Source organism: Helianthus annuus, chromosome 11 (assembly GCF_002127325.2).
Source record: "Helianthus annuus cultivar XRQ/B chromosome 11, HanXRQr2.0-SUNRISE, whole genome shotgun sequence".
Lineage (NCBI taxonomy): Eukaryota > Viridiplantae > Streptophyta > Magnoliopsida > Asterales > Asteraceae > Helianthus > Helianthus annuus.
Window position 1 is genome coordinate 4,116,700 of NC_035443.2, and position 16,964 is coordinate 4,133,663.

Below are 16,964 nucleotides of genomic sequence, written 5' to 3' on the forward strand. Positions count from 1 at the left end.
GACTAGGTTATTTGGTATCCTTGTATCATCGTTTCGAATTATCGTTTAATACTATCACATAGTATCCTTGCATTATCGTTTCGAATTTATCGTTTTGTATTAGTGGACTCTTTGTAAAAACACTTGTTGTTAAAGACATCGTTTTGAAATTGTAGACCAGACTCAAAAAGAATCTTAGTTCACTACAATTGATGCTCTGATACCAGGTTCAGCGGGTCACGCCTCAGACGCCGACTACATACCACTTGACGATCCTGTTCCACCCGTCATACTCATTTCTGATGATGAGGTTTCCGACGACGAATGGATGGACGTTGATTTCCAGCCATTCGCCCTCCCAGATCCCGATCCAGTCGATATCCCACCTGTGGATGACGTTCTTGCTATCCCTCACTTCCACGACATGATCATATACGGCCAACCCGTGGGTGAGCACGTTGTAGCGTTTATTCCTATACCGCTCGCTGTTGTAGGTCCGGAGGACGGTGATGTCGTTCCTCCTGTTGTTGATCACATCCTTGATGATGATGATGAGGACATCGTCATTCCAGTCGTTCAGGTCGAGCACATAGATGATGATCTCGGCATTGGTGTTGATTTCGCTATTGCTATACTGGAGGTTGCTCATCCCGAGTGTCACACCCCGATTTCCACGTGTCTCACCGGTGGGCCCGGTGGGGGATTACCGTGACGATGTTGGCAACAATATAGTCAAACCACACAATTATATAATGCACAGCGGAAGCATAAGATAATTATATATAATTTCAACCTCTGCTTGTGATATCAGAATGTATTACAGAAGTTGAATATCCACAGTGGATCGTAAATACAGATAAAGTATTGTTCCATTAGATACTGCAATCAAGCTTGCGAGGCTTATCCCGACGCTAGGGAGCTAATACCAGCCAATTACGTTTAGGTACCTGCACTTAATCTTTTTGGGGAAAATACGTCAGTTTACACTGGTAAATACATTCAACTGACACATTTGAAAATGTTTATTAAAATTGATTTGAATGCACAAGGCACAAACTCTTTTATAACTTGGGAAAATTCATAATGATCTTGTGAACGTTTTACATGTTCTTTTATGCGTTCAGTAGCCCGGGTCGTGCCGGGTTAAAGATTTATAGACACACCACGTTTGCGTAAAACCGTAGTACAGAAACCAACGGTTACGTCTTTTAGTTTTAATGTCGACACTTTATACCGGGTGTACGCCTACACCGGGATGTCGATGGTCGTGGCCATTTCGTAAAATGATGCCGAGGATATCCGGGACAACGGTCATTAAACCCCCCAAAGGCTTATAAGCAACAAAACTGTTTAAATGAGCCAATCATATTTAGTCAATTAACCACCTAAGCGATGGAAGTATATAATGCTCAATCAAGCGGTATTAGTATACCGTAACCCAAGCCCATATAGGGGAAATAAGTCAAAAGTATTTACCTTTGCAAGTATTAATCCTTAATTTAGATCAAGTCACCGATAGCTTTTACTGGGGCTCCTAATCTGGAACGAAGGTTTTAATTAACCTCTTAGAATCCTAACGGTCCTTATATTAGCCGTAGCTTAAACCGGTTGATTCCGATATATAGATATGGTTAATTCGCACGAAAAGGCGAAAACCGAGAATGGAGTATGATTTGGACCCAACAAGTTCAGAGACTCGTTTTATATGGGTTTATAGTTCATACTCTGGATTTTGGGGTTCAAATAATATAATTTGACCCATATCGGCTATTGCACGAAAACTAGTTCCATGAGCCGTACCGTGTGCGCAATTAGGCGAAACGGTTTACCATAAGAGTCGTACGCTTATTTCCTAAGTCAATATGTCTTAAAAGTATTTTGGTATCAGTAGGATACCTTCCGTAATGCCCGTAACGAGTTTAAGTTTATATTATGCCCCGTAGGGGCTTTTCGGTCATTTTAAAGACTTTAAAAGGGATTTTCGAGTTCTACAGGAAATCTGAGTTTCCCGAACAGCTTATAAAGCTTGAAATACTTTATTTATTATTTAAAACCAGTAGTAACTGGAATCGGGTCAAAAGACCTTGTAGAACTCCCGTTTTGGCCAAAAAGGGTATATTCGGTATTTACCGAACCGTAGCCATAACCGCAGGTTATGAGCAAGGTAAAAATTATTAAAAATCTTTAAAATTCCCAAAATATTATTTTACCACAGTGGGTAAAAGTTTTGGTGACGAAAACTTGGGTTAGATGGGCGTTATGCTAATTGCGCCGTTAATTACAAAACTTTCTTAAAAGTGCGCCTTTTAGCATAACTCTCATTCTAGACCTTGGATTGACGTGAAAATTTAAGGACATGCTTATAATTTAATAAGCAAGGTTTTGGTCCGTTCACGTGTCCGAAATACTCGTTTTAATTTTAAAAGGCCGTTACGGTCAACTTTTAGGCGAATGACGGAAATACGTAAAAGACTCGGATAACTCATGAACTGATCACAGAGGTTTATACCAATATGTGACCTGGTCCTAAGAGAGTTCTAAGGTATATTTATACCTCACTAAAACGGGTCAGAACTGAAGTCAAAGCAAAAGTCAAACTTTTGCGACTTTCGGCTCCGAACCGGTTCTATATAGCAAATGATCGATTCAAACGAGCGCAAACATGTTTATATACTTATTATCATGTTTTATGATTATCAAAACAGGTTCCATAACATATATCTTACAGATTATGCATAAATCGCCAAAATAGCTTTCTGTTGACTTTTTAACCGCACGTTTGACTCGATATTTGACATAGTTAGAGTGGTGATCAGGGGGAACCCTTTTAGAGGTTTAATACCCACATAAATACCAACTCAAAACTACTTTTGATTCGTCATAAGACTGAACCATTTGCAAGATATTGCAATGACAACCGTTAGTTACGACGGTTGCGTTTTTGAGCTATAACTATGGAAATGTGAAACCAAAATGGTTATGAATGACTTACAGAAGCTAACTCTTGATGAGAGAACAGAAAAGAATGCTAGGGAGCTCTTGAATGATCAGATATAAGTGTTTTTGAGTTGTGTGAATTGTTATGCTTAAGGCATGCTATTTATAGCCAATGCCAAGCCTTATTGATCATTGCAAGCACTACTATCAGACCAGGGGTGATGGTAGGTGTCCCCTAAGTGTTATGGGTTGAGCATAGGGTGCCCATGCCCCATAATTATGTGCATGATCGTTCACAAGCTCCAAAAGTCAAGAAAACACAATTTTTCTGCATCTGGGCACTTTACGCGGCCCGCATGGGAGTTCCATGCCATTTTAACGCGGGTCGCCTAAAGTTCAAAAATCAGACGCGAAATAGAGGAGGCTCGCGGCCCGCCTCAACTTATGTTGAAACCTTACGCGGGTCGCCTAAGGTTATATTTTCTGAATTTTTAAATCTTTTTGTAATTATTACAGAATCTGGCCATTAATAACGAAATCTTTCGTAATGATTCGCCTGACCTTTCGGTTTTGAAGGGGTAACTTTGCGGTTTGGCCCTCGGTTATTTACCGATAGGGGCCTCGTGTTAATTACCCGCATTATTAAGTCCCCGGTTTATTTATTAATTATATTGGAAAGCCTTAACTTTCGCTGTTGACGCTTTTAACCCTTCTTCTACGAATTCGATCGTAACTTTCTCGTTTCATATCGAAACTTCGCGAAATTCATATATATTATTTTAGTGAGGGTATAATACCGTTACAAAGTCTTTGGAACGTTAAAGGGTCACTCAGAGGTATTATTAAACATGTTGACACAGTTAACCCCTGTAGTTTGTAATCTCTCACTTTCTTCCGCGTTTTATTTTTGTACGATCTATAATTTATTCGTTTGAAGGTTTAAGCATTATTTAGGGATACTATACAGTATATTTACCCTTGTTGACATTTATAACCCTCGAATTTATATATACTTTCAAGGTTTGTCAAAATTAGTCCTTTATTTATTATAGATGCCACGTGTAATCAAATGACACGTGTTAACACATCATTGGACACAAAATTTCGAGGTGTTACACCGAGGCCACTACTATTGAGATCTCATCCTCAGCTCCTGCTTCACCTCTGACACCATCTCCGGTTCACTCGCCTAATACAGTGTTACCTCCACCTTCGGAGGCGTTGCCTTTCCATGTCGATCCCATTCTACCTACTACACTTCCAGATTTCCATCCGATCATTGCTCCTGTTGTTGGACCATCTCATTACTCACTGGGTGGTACATCTATGCCTGATGAGCATCTACCGCCACATCCATTTGTCGGATCTTTTGCTACCTCTGTTACATCGACTGTCAGTTCTCACTATGACCCGTATGCTGCTGGGCAATCTCACACTGCTCCTAGTTACCCTGTGGCGGGGTATTCTTCGCAGACCTCATTTCCTATGGTTGGAGATCCATATCATGTCACTACATCTATGCATAGTACCATTACTTATCCATCTCCGTACTTTTCAGATTTTCATACACAGCCACCACCGGGCATGCGCCCGTTTGATCCGTACCATCCGAGTCATTTGCCTCCATCCACTACTGAGTTTAGACTCACATCAGTCGAGATCCAGCTCGGCATTGTTTTCAGTCGTCTCCGTGAGCTTAATGCTCAGCTGCCTGTTTCCCGAGCACCTACGAGTGCCGCTCCATCATCATCCACATTGCCACCATTACCTACATCATCCCCTCCTCCTCCTCCACCACCATTACCGATGTCACCACCACCATTAGCGATGTCACCACCACCACCATCTCCACTAGTACCGTCATTTCCACCACACCATGCCACACCTCTGTCTATTGAGAGGCGCGTTAGCGCCATAAAAGAGGAGATGGCTTTCTTTCGAGGGGTCATTGGTGCGTCTTGACCTCCACCCCCACCTCCACTCTAGACATGGTATGTAGTCGCATTATGAGGTAGGTACCCGTTGCAGGTTAGAAGACTTTTGGAAGATGTTTTTGAAGATATATATATATATATATATATATATATATATAAATCAACTTGAAGACGACGAAGAACTATGTGAAGAAGAATCTATTTTGTTTTTGTATTGTCTATGACATGGATTTTGGAGTAATGTAACTCCTAAATATTTTGTATCAAGTTGACAAGTAAATATATATGGATGTGGCATCTCTTCTTTTTATGCTTTGTTATTGTTGGATTTGTTTATATGGTGACGATTTCGGTATGGATGTTTTGCGCGAGATGTGATCGATTTATCCTATTTTTATGTATGTATGTATGTATTGTGATGTATTTCATTCGATTTGAGCCCATGAACGACAATATTTATTTTAAATATTTGTCTAATTTCTTCTACATGATTTTTCATATGAAGATTATGGCGCCAAGGAGGAACATAAGTAACCTTCAAAATCCTTTACCCGCGACCCAAGCTGAGCTTGATGCTTTATTAAACCAACGCATTGTTGATGCGATTGCACAACACGAGGCAACATGTGCAAATCAAAATGATGGTCTAAGACGGTGAAAAGACGGACGTTGGACTGAAAAGACGGACTCTGTGATCCGTATGAGTAACTGTTCACCCAATCAGACAGTTATTTATGTTTCGGGATTGTTCGTTAACGAAGCTCTTTCATGGTGGAATCTTCAAGTACAGACATCAGGAGATGCAGTTGCTTATGCTATTTCATGGGAAAGATTGAAAGAGATGATGCAAGCAAAGTGTTCAAGGGCAGAACTACTGAGATTAGAGACAAAATTTTGGAATTTGACAATGGTTGGTGTTGACATCTATGGCTATACTCAACGCTTCCATGATCTCTCACGGGTTGTCCCATACATGGTGACCCCCGAGTTCAAAAGAGTTGAACGATATATCTGGGGTTTAGCCCTTGCGATCAGGAGTATGGTCACGTCATCGCATCCGGCTACCATGATGCTTGCTGTGACGCTTGCTGTGAGTCTTACCGAAGAGGCGGTAAGGATGAATAAGAGAAAACAAAGGAGACACATGTGGAGTCTTCTTCGAAAGACATCAAGCGAAAATTTTCACATTTCAAGAAAGGATCAGGGTTAAACAACAAGAAGAAAGAAAACCCCGCAGTGAAAAAGGGGAAAGCATTTGTAGCTACTACTGAAACTGGACCGAAGGGATATGCTGGAAACACACCAAAATGCAACAAGTGTGGATACCATCACTATGGTGGATGCCGAACCAAGTTGGGACACCGCTCTGAAGATTGCTGGGGAAACAATAAAAGAAATAAGAATGGAGATAAGAAAGAGGGCGGTAGCGGAAATGGAAACGAAAAGGGAAAGAACAAAGGTTGTTATGGATGTGGAGATTTGGGGCATTTCAAGAAAGATTGCCCAAAAGAAGTTCAAGGCCATGGTCGAGCCTTCGTGATAGGAGTCCGAGAAGCGCGCTAAGATCCTAATGTGATCACGGGTACCTTTCCTATCAACGATCACTTTGCAACTATTTTATTTGATACTGGCGCAGACTATAGTTTTATATCGTTAGAGTTTAAAGATATGCTTAGACTAAATTCAAATAAATTAGAGGCTCCTTTCGCTATCGAACTAGCGAATGGAAAAGTAATCGAATTTGGTGAGATTATTAGAGGATGCTCTTTAGAGCTTGGCGAACGAAAGTTCAACATCGACCTATTACCCGTTCAATTGGGCAGTTTCGATATCGTAGTTGGTATGGATTGGTTATCTAATAACTAAGCTGAAGTCGTGTGCCGTGACAAGTCCATTCGTATTCCACTACCTAATAATGAAATGCTTCTTGTGCACGGCGAGAAGAATGAAACGCCACTACGAGTTATCACTTGTATGAAAGCTCAGAAGTGCCTACGGAAAGGATGTATAGCATTCTTAGCGCACATAGTTGACAAGAAGGCCAAGAAGCCGAAACTTGAGGAGATCCCTGTTGTGAAGGAATTCCCTGAAGTTTTTCCCGAAGACTTGCCTTCGGGCAATCTCTTTGGAATTTGCTAATACTCCCTCTAGGCATAGGGATCTTTTAGGGAAACAACGACTTTTGCCTCTTATCTCTTTTTTTAAGTCGATGGTAGTAGTAATCAAGTTTTTTTTACGTTCTTTTTGAACACACATGGCAATAAGTTCGCGAATCCTCCATTTCTTATTCTGAGTGTTATGATTAATCTTTAATAAGATTATGAGCATGGTTGCGGAAGTCGCTAGGCGCTCCCTAGTCGGTTGACTGTGGATTGCGAGTACTTGGCATAGGCGGAGACTACTCGGATATGTTAAATTATAAAGAAGCTGGTTTTCAGGAAATTACATATATGTAAAATATCATAACTTTACTAATATTTATAACAATACACGTGAGTATCAATATAGAATAAAAAATACATGTTCTTTAACATTCATTACTTGAAAAATTATATTTATTCTTTAATATAATAGACATAAGAATTATCTTTTTTTTTTAAGTCAAACCCGGCTCGGGTTAACCAACTAGATTTGATTATGGCCAAGGTTGACGGCGTTTGATCGATTTCGAGTGATTAGGCGGAGTTGAAGAAAATCGTCTCGGCAACCTACCTTGTAGCGATTACTCAGGAAATACCCGGCCTTCTAAACCTTGTTTTACAACATTAGTTATGAGTGAACTAGAAACCCTTCACTGATTTCTATGTCTAAATTCTTGTAGTTTAGCCATGTCAATCATCATCATAATGGGATTACACACACACCCAAAAATGCAGAATAAGTGTGTTGAACAATTTTATGTAGAGTTAATTACACAAATGGGTCTTGTGGTTTATACCTAATTTCGCCTTTGGGTACTAACTTTTTATTTTAACATATTTAGGTTCTATGGTTTCAATTTTGTAACACCTTTGGGTACTAACACCAAAATTAGTTAATTAATGACTAAAATACCCTTGTATTTTTTTAAATTTATCAATGTAACACATTTGGGTACTAACACCTAATTTTATTTAAGTTTAAATCAATTTTATAAAATCTACTTATTTTTTTATTTTCATATTTTTGTTATATCTCTTAATTAACATAAAGTCTATTTATTTTTTTTATTTTCATATTTTTATTAAATTTCTTATTTAACGTAAAATCTACTTGTTACACCAGTATTTTTTTAAATAATTTTTTTAAATAAAATCTACTTATATAGTTTTATGTAAATTAAATTTCTTACTAGTTTTAAATAATGTAAACCTTACTCGTTTTGAATTTTGGATATATATGATTGATAATAATAATAATAATAATAATAATAATAATAATAATAATAATAATAATAAATATCTTTCATGTAAAAAAATTTAAGCCTTTTTTTAACTCGTTTTTTTGTTCATTTACATTTTACTATTTTAGAAAGATATTTAATTTACATAAAATCTACTAGTTGCACCAGTAAAATCTACTAGCTATATAGTTTTATGTAAATTAAATATCTATTTTACAAAAAAAAAACGAGTTAAAAAAAGGCTTAAATTTTTTTAGTTTTATCTAAAATACCTAGCTATATAGTTTTATCTAAAATACCTAGCTATATAGGTTTATGTAAATTAAATATCTTTCTAAAATAGTAAAATGTAAATGAACAAAAAAACGAGTTAAAAAAAGGCTTAAATTTTTTACATGAAAGATATTTATTATTATCAATCATTTCAATCCAAAATTGAAAACGAAAATTTAATTTACATAAAACTATATAGCTAGTAGATTTTATTTAAAAAATCTATTTAAAAAAATACTGGTGTAACAAGTAGATTTTATGTTAAATAAGAAATTTAATAAAAATATGAAAATAAAAAAAATAAATAGAGTTTATGTTAATTAAGAGATATAATAAAATAATAAAATAATGAAAATAAAAAAAAATAAATAGATTTTGTAAAATTGATTTAAACTTAAATAAAATTAGGTGTTAGTACCCAAATGTGTTACATTGATAAACTTAAAAAAATGCAAGGGTATTTTAGTCATTAGTTAACTAATTTTGGTGTTAGTACCCAAAGGTGTTACAAAATTGAAACCATAGAACCTAAACCTGTTAAAAAAAGAAGTTAGTACCTAAAGGCGAAATTATGTATAAACCACAGGACCCATTTGTGTAATTAACTCTTTTATGTAATATACTTTGTATTTAGATTAATTTCATATATACCCTTACAAACTTTAAAATTTTCATTTATATCCAACCAAAATTAAAAATAGAGTATATTACAAGTTTTGTCCTTTATGTTTACACTAAATTGCAGGCGTTGTCATTTGTCTTTAAACTTGACGATTTTTGTACTTAATGTTTCTAAATGCTACACGGTTTATCCTTTAGCCCTAACCTAGTTATAATTTTCTGTTAAACCTGATTATGTAATTATGTAAATAATTTAAACACCCACCATTTTATTAAAAAATTACTTTAACAAAAAAAGAATTAACAAAATAAAAAGGGTATATATATTTATATATGAATAAAAAAATCTGTATCACCACCAAGTCATTAAACAAAACAACCACCTGCTGATAGCAAGGAACGAACAAAACAGCAGCATCATACAGAGCCAAAAAGAACATACACTTATACAAAGCAAACTAAAAGAACAGACAATTATACAAAGCAAACTAATTTTCCAAAGTCTAGATTCTCGAAAGCGTCCAGTTCTCTAAGCTAAGCCCACCCATACGCCATCTCTTATTCATCCACCAGTAGGTTCCAACCTTGACATCCTCCACAATCATGTTGACAAACTTCTTGTCCTATTAAACACCTTATCATTCCGATTCAATCACAGCCTCCATAAGGTCTTCATAAAAATGGCGTTGGTTACTTTAAGGTGTTGTTTGTTTTTTCAGAGGTAAAACATCTGCAGTCTGCGGACCACATCTGCAGACATCTGCAGCTGAAAAGGTGGACCAAACCTCTGCAGTCTACAAGAAGAAGACTGTTTGTTTTTTAACTTATGCAAGCTGCTGAAATAAACTGAAATATAAATAAACTGATTTTATTTAACTTAAAAGAGTTTTTTAACATTCAAATATAAATAATAGTTATACAATACTGAAATAATATTCATAAAAAATACAAAAAATACAGTAACATTTTTTAAATCATTTATTCCATGATTTGCATTAACTGCTCAACAATCTCATCCCGTAACTGAGTCATATATTCCCGATCTGATGCAGTACCATGTGCTTCAACTTCGTCTTCATTAGCATCAATGTGCACTTGACTATTATGCAACGACACATTGGGTTGATCGTATTCCGTAAACAACTCATCGTTCAAACCATCTTTCCTTATAAAATTATGTAGCGCGAAACATGCAATTGTAATGTTCCTTTGTGTAACCAATGGGAATGGTGTCATCCTCTTATAAATAGAGAATCTTGCTTTCAAGACACTAAAAGCACGCTCAATTACGTTCCGAAGTCTTGCATGAGCATGGTTAAATTTCTCTTTATTAGTCAATGCACGTCTTCGGCGAAAATCCCCTAGCCAATACCTCACATTATGATATGGAGCCATAAATCCCCATATGTGTGCATACGCGACATCACAAAGATAATACTTGTCTGTAAAGATATACAATTAATTAGAAAAGTAAACCACGTTATAAATATTAAACAAAACATAAACATACCTTGTAGTGGAAACGGGAATGGTGCATCTGGATCTGATAATGCCTCTGATAATATTCTTGCATCATGTGCTACACCTTCCCAACCGGCCACGGCGAACGTAAAAATCATGTTGGGCGTTGTATATATTGCCGGTTTTGTTTAAAAATTATATAAATGAACTTACCTTCTTAAATTCTTCCCATCCCTCGTTCATTAAGGTAAAAGTATTTGTTTGAGCGCTGTATATGTTGCCGGTTTTGTTTTCCAAATACACCTAACCTACGTATTTGGCTTTAAGATTATCATATGCATTCTTCATTGTTTTTGAGTCAAATCCAATCCAAATTTTTCCTTAAGAACTTTTCCTAAATTATTCCACGAGTCTTTATGCAAACTCAATCCTTTTCTACCCACCGTGTTTATCTCTTCAATGCACGTCTCTAATAAGCATTTTAGATGCTCATTTGACCATTGTTGTTTCTTTCCCATTTCTACTAATCAACAAACAAGCTATTAACATACTAGGCGTGAATCATGTCAATTGTATATATCAAACATCAAGTTTTAACCACATACAAGTTTCAAACAAACATCAAATTTTAACCACATACGACTTTCAAACAAACAGCAGCTAAAGCTCGTTTAAGCTAGGCTTAACTAGAGTTTTTCAGCTGGTTGGTTACGAACCTAAAGCTCGTTTAATCGATTATCATCTATTATTGTTCATACGTGACTTAGGGGCTGTTTGGTAGTCTCTTAATGACCATTCAGATGCTACCTCTTAATGGCTTAAAACCTCTGAATGAATAAGAGGTAACCACAAGTCTGAATGGTTAAGAGGTAACCTCTGAATGGTAAATCATCACATGTCACATTCTTCTACCTTCTCATTGGTAAAATTTTTAATGGTTCTATTAAGAGATAGCTTCTTAATGACCATTCAGAGGCTACCAAACAGCCCCTTATTATAACAAACAACACCTACAACTTGTTTAATTGATTACAGGTAACACGAAAACCTGTACCAGGTTAAACAAAATTAGTGTAATTCATATATCCTACAGCTTGTTAATCGATTATAACAAACAGCACCTACAGCTTGTGAATCAGTGTAAATTCATTAACAGGTCAAACACAATCAGTGTAATTCATATATCCTATGATCAAAACAATCAAATTTGATTATCTTAGCTTAAAACGCCAAACAAATAATACCTGTAAATAGTTGAAAGTTGTAATCTTGTAACTCAATATAGTAATTCGTAACAGAAAAACCCTAAGAGGTTGAAGAAAGGGGATCGCAGGGTTGAACGAAAGAAAAAAATGGAGCAGGTTAAAATTTTAAAGTTACATGTGGAGAATCGCTGGAGGAGGTGTCGGCCTTGTGGAGATCTCGATGTTGTGGAGATCTCGATGCTGGAGGAGGTGTCGGCACTGCTGAGTGTTGCTGGAGGAGGTGTCGGTAGTGTGGAGATCTCGACGGAGGTGGGGAAGAAACGGTGGAGTGTCGCTGCTGTGGAGAGCTCGACGGAGGTGACGGCTGTGGAGATACAATGGAGCGTCGCTGTGTGGAGAAGAGGATACTAGGGTTTTGAAAGAGCAGAAGAGTTTAGAAGAGGTGGGAAGATGTGAGGCCAGGTCTGTTTGAGGAAGAGGTTTGGAAGAAGTTTTTTAATGAAATCACTTCAAAAAAAACAAACAAGTTGCAGACTCAAACGTCTGTGCGTGGTCTGCGTGGGGCAGACATAAGAGGTTCTGAAGTGCTTTTTACAAAAAATAAACAACCCCTAAGTCTCTTATGGCACAGGTTCTAGTTTGCAACATCTTCTAATGACATTGTAAATATGCCTCTGGTTTAGAACGCTCCTTGCATAGGGATTAGGCAGAAGCTCGACCAAGATTGCCCACAACGACACACCACAATGTTGAATTTGAATGAGATAGCCCAATTTTGAGATTTGATTTGGATTGGGGGAATCGATTTGGGGATAAATTGATGAACTAGGGTTTGGTTGGGTATAAATTTGGGAAAAATGTGAAGGGTGGAAGAAATGACAGATTTACATGTGACATGTACATGGTCACATTTAACTAAAAAATAATCTGGGTTAGGGCTAAAGGGCATAACTTGTAGTATTTTAAAACATTAAGTGCAAAACTCATCAATTTTAAAGGCAAAGGACACCACCTGAAATTTGCTATATATATAAAGTACAAAACTTGTAATTCACTCTTAAAAATATCATATATGCCTTGTAAAGTAATTAAAATATCTAATATTCACAATTTATTACAAATAATCTAATGAATGATTATTTTACACTTATTTCTTTAAGTCTAAGTTTTTATATATGTTTTTCTTTTAACTTCATATTTTTGTATAACACAATTTTAGCTTGAATTTAATTTTTACTTATTTTATTTTTAATTATTTTTATTTTTACATATAAAAAATAGTATACTCCATATATAATATTTAAGCTAAATAATTTATGCTAGAAATGAGTAAATATAAGAGTTAATTGCCTGGATGGTCCCTGTGGTTTACCATTTTTTCACCTTTAGTCCCCATCTTTTTAAAATAACATGTTTGGTCCCTATGATTTGCTCGGTTGTTATTCGGATAGTCCACAGAGTGGATGTCTGTTAGTTTCCTCAGTTAAGTTGGTATGAAATTACTAAATTACCCTTAAAATTAATAAACAATAATTAAAATATTAAAAAATATATAAAATAATTATGTGTGGTCCCCACTCCACCCTCACCCAATCAGCCCCTTCTCACCATCTACGTGGGACCCACACACTACCACCATCATCTTCAACCTCAATCACCCGTTTTTTTGGTTTCTAGATGTCAAACAATAAAACAAGAAGATTGCAATTTTAAACCAAGATTCTTGGACTAGCCATCCAGATAATGATAATTTTCAGTTAACATATATAAATATCAAAACCACCGGAAAACGATTAAATCAACGTTGATGTAAACCACCAGAGATTTAGATTTAGTTGAATCTAATGTTTGTGCGTGTATCAGTGTGTGATTTCATATTCTCATCAATTTATGACTAGAACTAGATGCTAGGGTTTGTAATCGATGCGTTAATTATTAACTGTTATGAACATAACGACTACAAAAACTTGTTGATGATCTGCAACTGTTTTTCAATCCCTGTTATTCGAAGCCGCTGGCCGGACAGTGAATCCGGTGACCGGAGTCGTCGGACTTCTCTGGACAGGGAACTAGCACGTGTGTCAAGCAGCTGTATACACACAGTTCTTCGCGGCGGAACATTACGGTCGATCTGAATACATTTTTTAATTAAAGAAAACTAGTTTTTTTACTATCGACGCGTTGCGGCGAACGTCTTTTGTTGTTTAATCTATGTTTACATGTGTTTCAAAATCATTACAAGCGCATTGCGCACGGAACCGCTGACAAGAATAAAAGAAAATATAGGAAAAAACACTAAAAGATAACCAAATGAAAATCAACCAAAAAAGTTGTATGGTAACGATGTTGTTCGTATGAAACCTGTGGTCAGAGATGAGCAAATAGTACTGGCTACCGGTACCGAATTTCCCGAATCGAAAAATCTTAAGTACCAATTTGGTACGCCTTTTGGCGTTCCTGGTACCGGTTTGCTACCGGTTTTTACTTTCATATACCGATACCGTAACTTTTATTTTCAGTACCAGTACCGATTCGGTATTGGTTCCCACCGAGCTCATCCCTACCACTGAAATTAAAAAAAGAAATCATTAAAAGTTGAAGAAATTCAACAAAAAAAGTTACATGATACCGTTGTTGTTCGTACAGTACCCGTGATCAGGGATGAGCAAATGCTACCGGGTAGTAGTACCGAATTTCTCGAAATAAAAGATTTTCAAAATCAATTTGATACCGACTTTTGGCGTTTTCTGTACCAGGCTGGTGCCGATTTTTACCTTCATGTATCGATAACCGTACCGGTATTTTCGATACCAGTATCGGTTGACACAAGCTTATCCAACTTAAAAAGTAAAGAAAATAATAAAAGTATTAAGAAACTATATATATTATTATAATATTAAAAACACTTTTTGTTGGCTTCTATTTTTAATATATAAAATATAAATTATTATAATATTAAAAACACTATTATTGGCTTCTATTTTTAATATATATATATATATATATATATATATATATATATATATATATATATATATATATATATAGGGGAGGGTTTAAATGAGAACGCTAAATATTTGTGAGAACCGTGAGAACAAATGAAAAAACCATGAGAACTTGGTCAAAAACAATTCAAATTCAAATTTTTTTTCTACACTTATCATTATTATTCGAATACAATGTTAGAAATTCAATTTACACGTTTAAATTTACGTGAATTCATAAATAAAGAAAATTTACACATGTGTAAGTTTGCCATTTACACATGTGTAAATCTGCTATATTTTACACATGTGTAAAAAATCTAAAAAGAATGATTTTGAAGTGAGAAATGAATTATTTGATGTTATAAATTCTTGTTTTGATGTTGTATCTTAATTACAATGAGGTTTGTATAAAAAAATTGGTCTTGATTGGTTTTTTCATTCGTTCTCACGGTTCTCGCAATATTTAGCGTTCTCAAGATAACCCTCCCCTATATATATATATATATATATATATAATATAATGGGCCATGTGTTCTTTAATTTTTTTTTTGTTTTTTTATCATTAAGGGTAATTTAGTAATTTCATACCAACTTAATTGAGCAAGCTAACAGAGATCCACTCTGGGGACTATCCGAGTAATAACCGAGCAAATCATAGGGACCAAGCAAAAGATGAAAAAAATGGTAAACCACGGAGACCATCCGGGCAATTAACTCTAAATATAATAATTGAAATTAAAGGTTATATATGAGATTTCACATACTTAGAAAAAATAAAGGTAAAATTGTCATTTATTAAATGATTGGGTTATATGATATTTTAACTACTTTGCAAGGGTGTATACGATATTTATAATTTTGCATGGGTGTATATATGATATTTTATAAGTTTGTAGGGGTATATATGAAGTTGTCCCTTGTATTTTCATGCTTTAACATCTTGCTTAAGCTTTTGATAATAAAAGTGTGTTAAACAAAAAATTAGATTTAGGAGTAGGTTTCGAAGGGATGTTTGTGTGTTGGTTTTGTTATTAAGATCATTAAACCATATGCCATTTAAGTAAAAACAGTCAAATTAAAGACTTTCAAACCAATTAAAGACTTTAGAAATGAAAATCAGTGAAGGATTATAGGCCAGTTCTAAACTCACTTTTTTTTTTATCACAAGCTTAATAATTTTAGTGTTAATAACACTTCATTTTGACCCGTAACCGATTAGGTTGCATCGACTTGTATCCAACACTTGGAGCATTTCCAACGCTACATTGGGTTTGTTTTTAGACTCGTTAGCTCAGCATACCACATCAGCATACCACATCATTTCAGACCTCAACTTAAAAAAAAAATTATGTTTTTTCTTCCAACGTTAAACCAACTCATATCACCACACTCCACTTTTATATAAAAAATATAGGGATATTGGATTTAATAACCCTGACTTTCACCAATTGGCCGATAGCATTTCCAACTTTTGATTTGAACCACACCACACCACTCCCAACTTTCAACTTATTGTTTGATAGCACTCCCAAACTAACTGAAATCTAACCCAGTTAGCTTCTTTTACTGATGTGCCACTTGTGTGTTGACGTGACATTTGATGTGGAATATTTTGATGACGTCGCATCTGACTTGGGTTTTTTTGATGACGTGACAGTTGATGTCAGCAAACTGAGTTAGTGTGGGAGTATTATCGATCAATTGGTAAAATTAGGGTTATTTAAATCCCATATCCTATTATAAAAGAAAGTTTGTGTGTGGTGGCCCCCACACACTTGGTCCGGACGAGTCTAGTGTGCAGACCATATCTTGCATGACCACCTCCTTGAACACACGTTGGTCTGAAAATGAGGTTTGGAATTTTAGACCATGTCGGAAATTGACCGTTTGAGACTTGGAGTTGCTCTTATGTTACTCTGATTATTTTGTGGTCCTAATGAAGATTCATGGGTCCAACAAACCAAATCGAACGAGTTGAATTCTTAAGCGTGAAGCCGCGAGGTGTGTGGCTGGAAAATTAAACTAAGTCGACGAAGCAAAGTTCAAGTTTTCTATTCAAAAAGGAAAATCACGTCTTTCTAGAACGGCATTAGAGAAAAAAACAAGAAATTTAGATTATACTGAGTCTAAATGGTTAAGACATCTTATCTGAATCGGTCAGACATTTGTCTCTAAATGGTTAAGC

The 16,964-nt window shown here is 35.6% G+C and overlaps 2 protein-coding genes across 2 annotated transcripts; both read left to right on the forward strand.

The window, feature by feature from the left end:
- Positions 1–307: 307 nt before the first annotated feature.
- LOC110887572 (vegetative cell wall protein gp1-like) lies at positions 308–4,878 on the forward strand. Its single transcript, XM_022135151.1, has 2 exons — positions 308–635; positions 4,067–4,878. The coding sequence occupies exons 1-2, from the start codon at positions 308–310 to the stop codon at positions 4,876–4,878; spliced, it is 1,140 nt and encodes a 379-aa protein (XP_021990843.1).
- A 672-nt stretch (positions 4,879–5,550) lies between these two features.
- Positions 5,551–6,716, forward strand: LOC110887571. Its single transcript, XM_022135150.1, has 3 exons — positions 5,551–5,961; positions 6,045–6,375; positions 6,487–6,716. The coding sequence occupies exons 1-3, from the start codon at positions 5,551–5,553 to the stop codon at positions 6,714–6,716; spliced, it is 972 nt and encodes a 323-aa protein (XP_021990842.1).
- Positions 6,717–16,964: the final 10,248 nt, after the last annotated feature.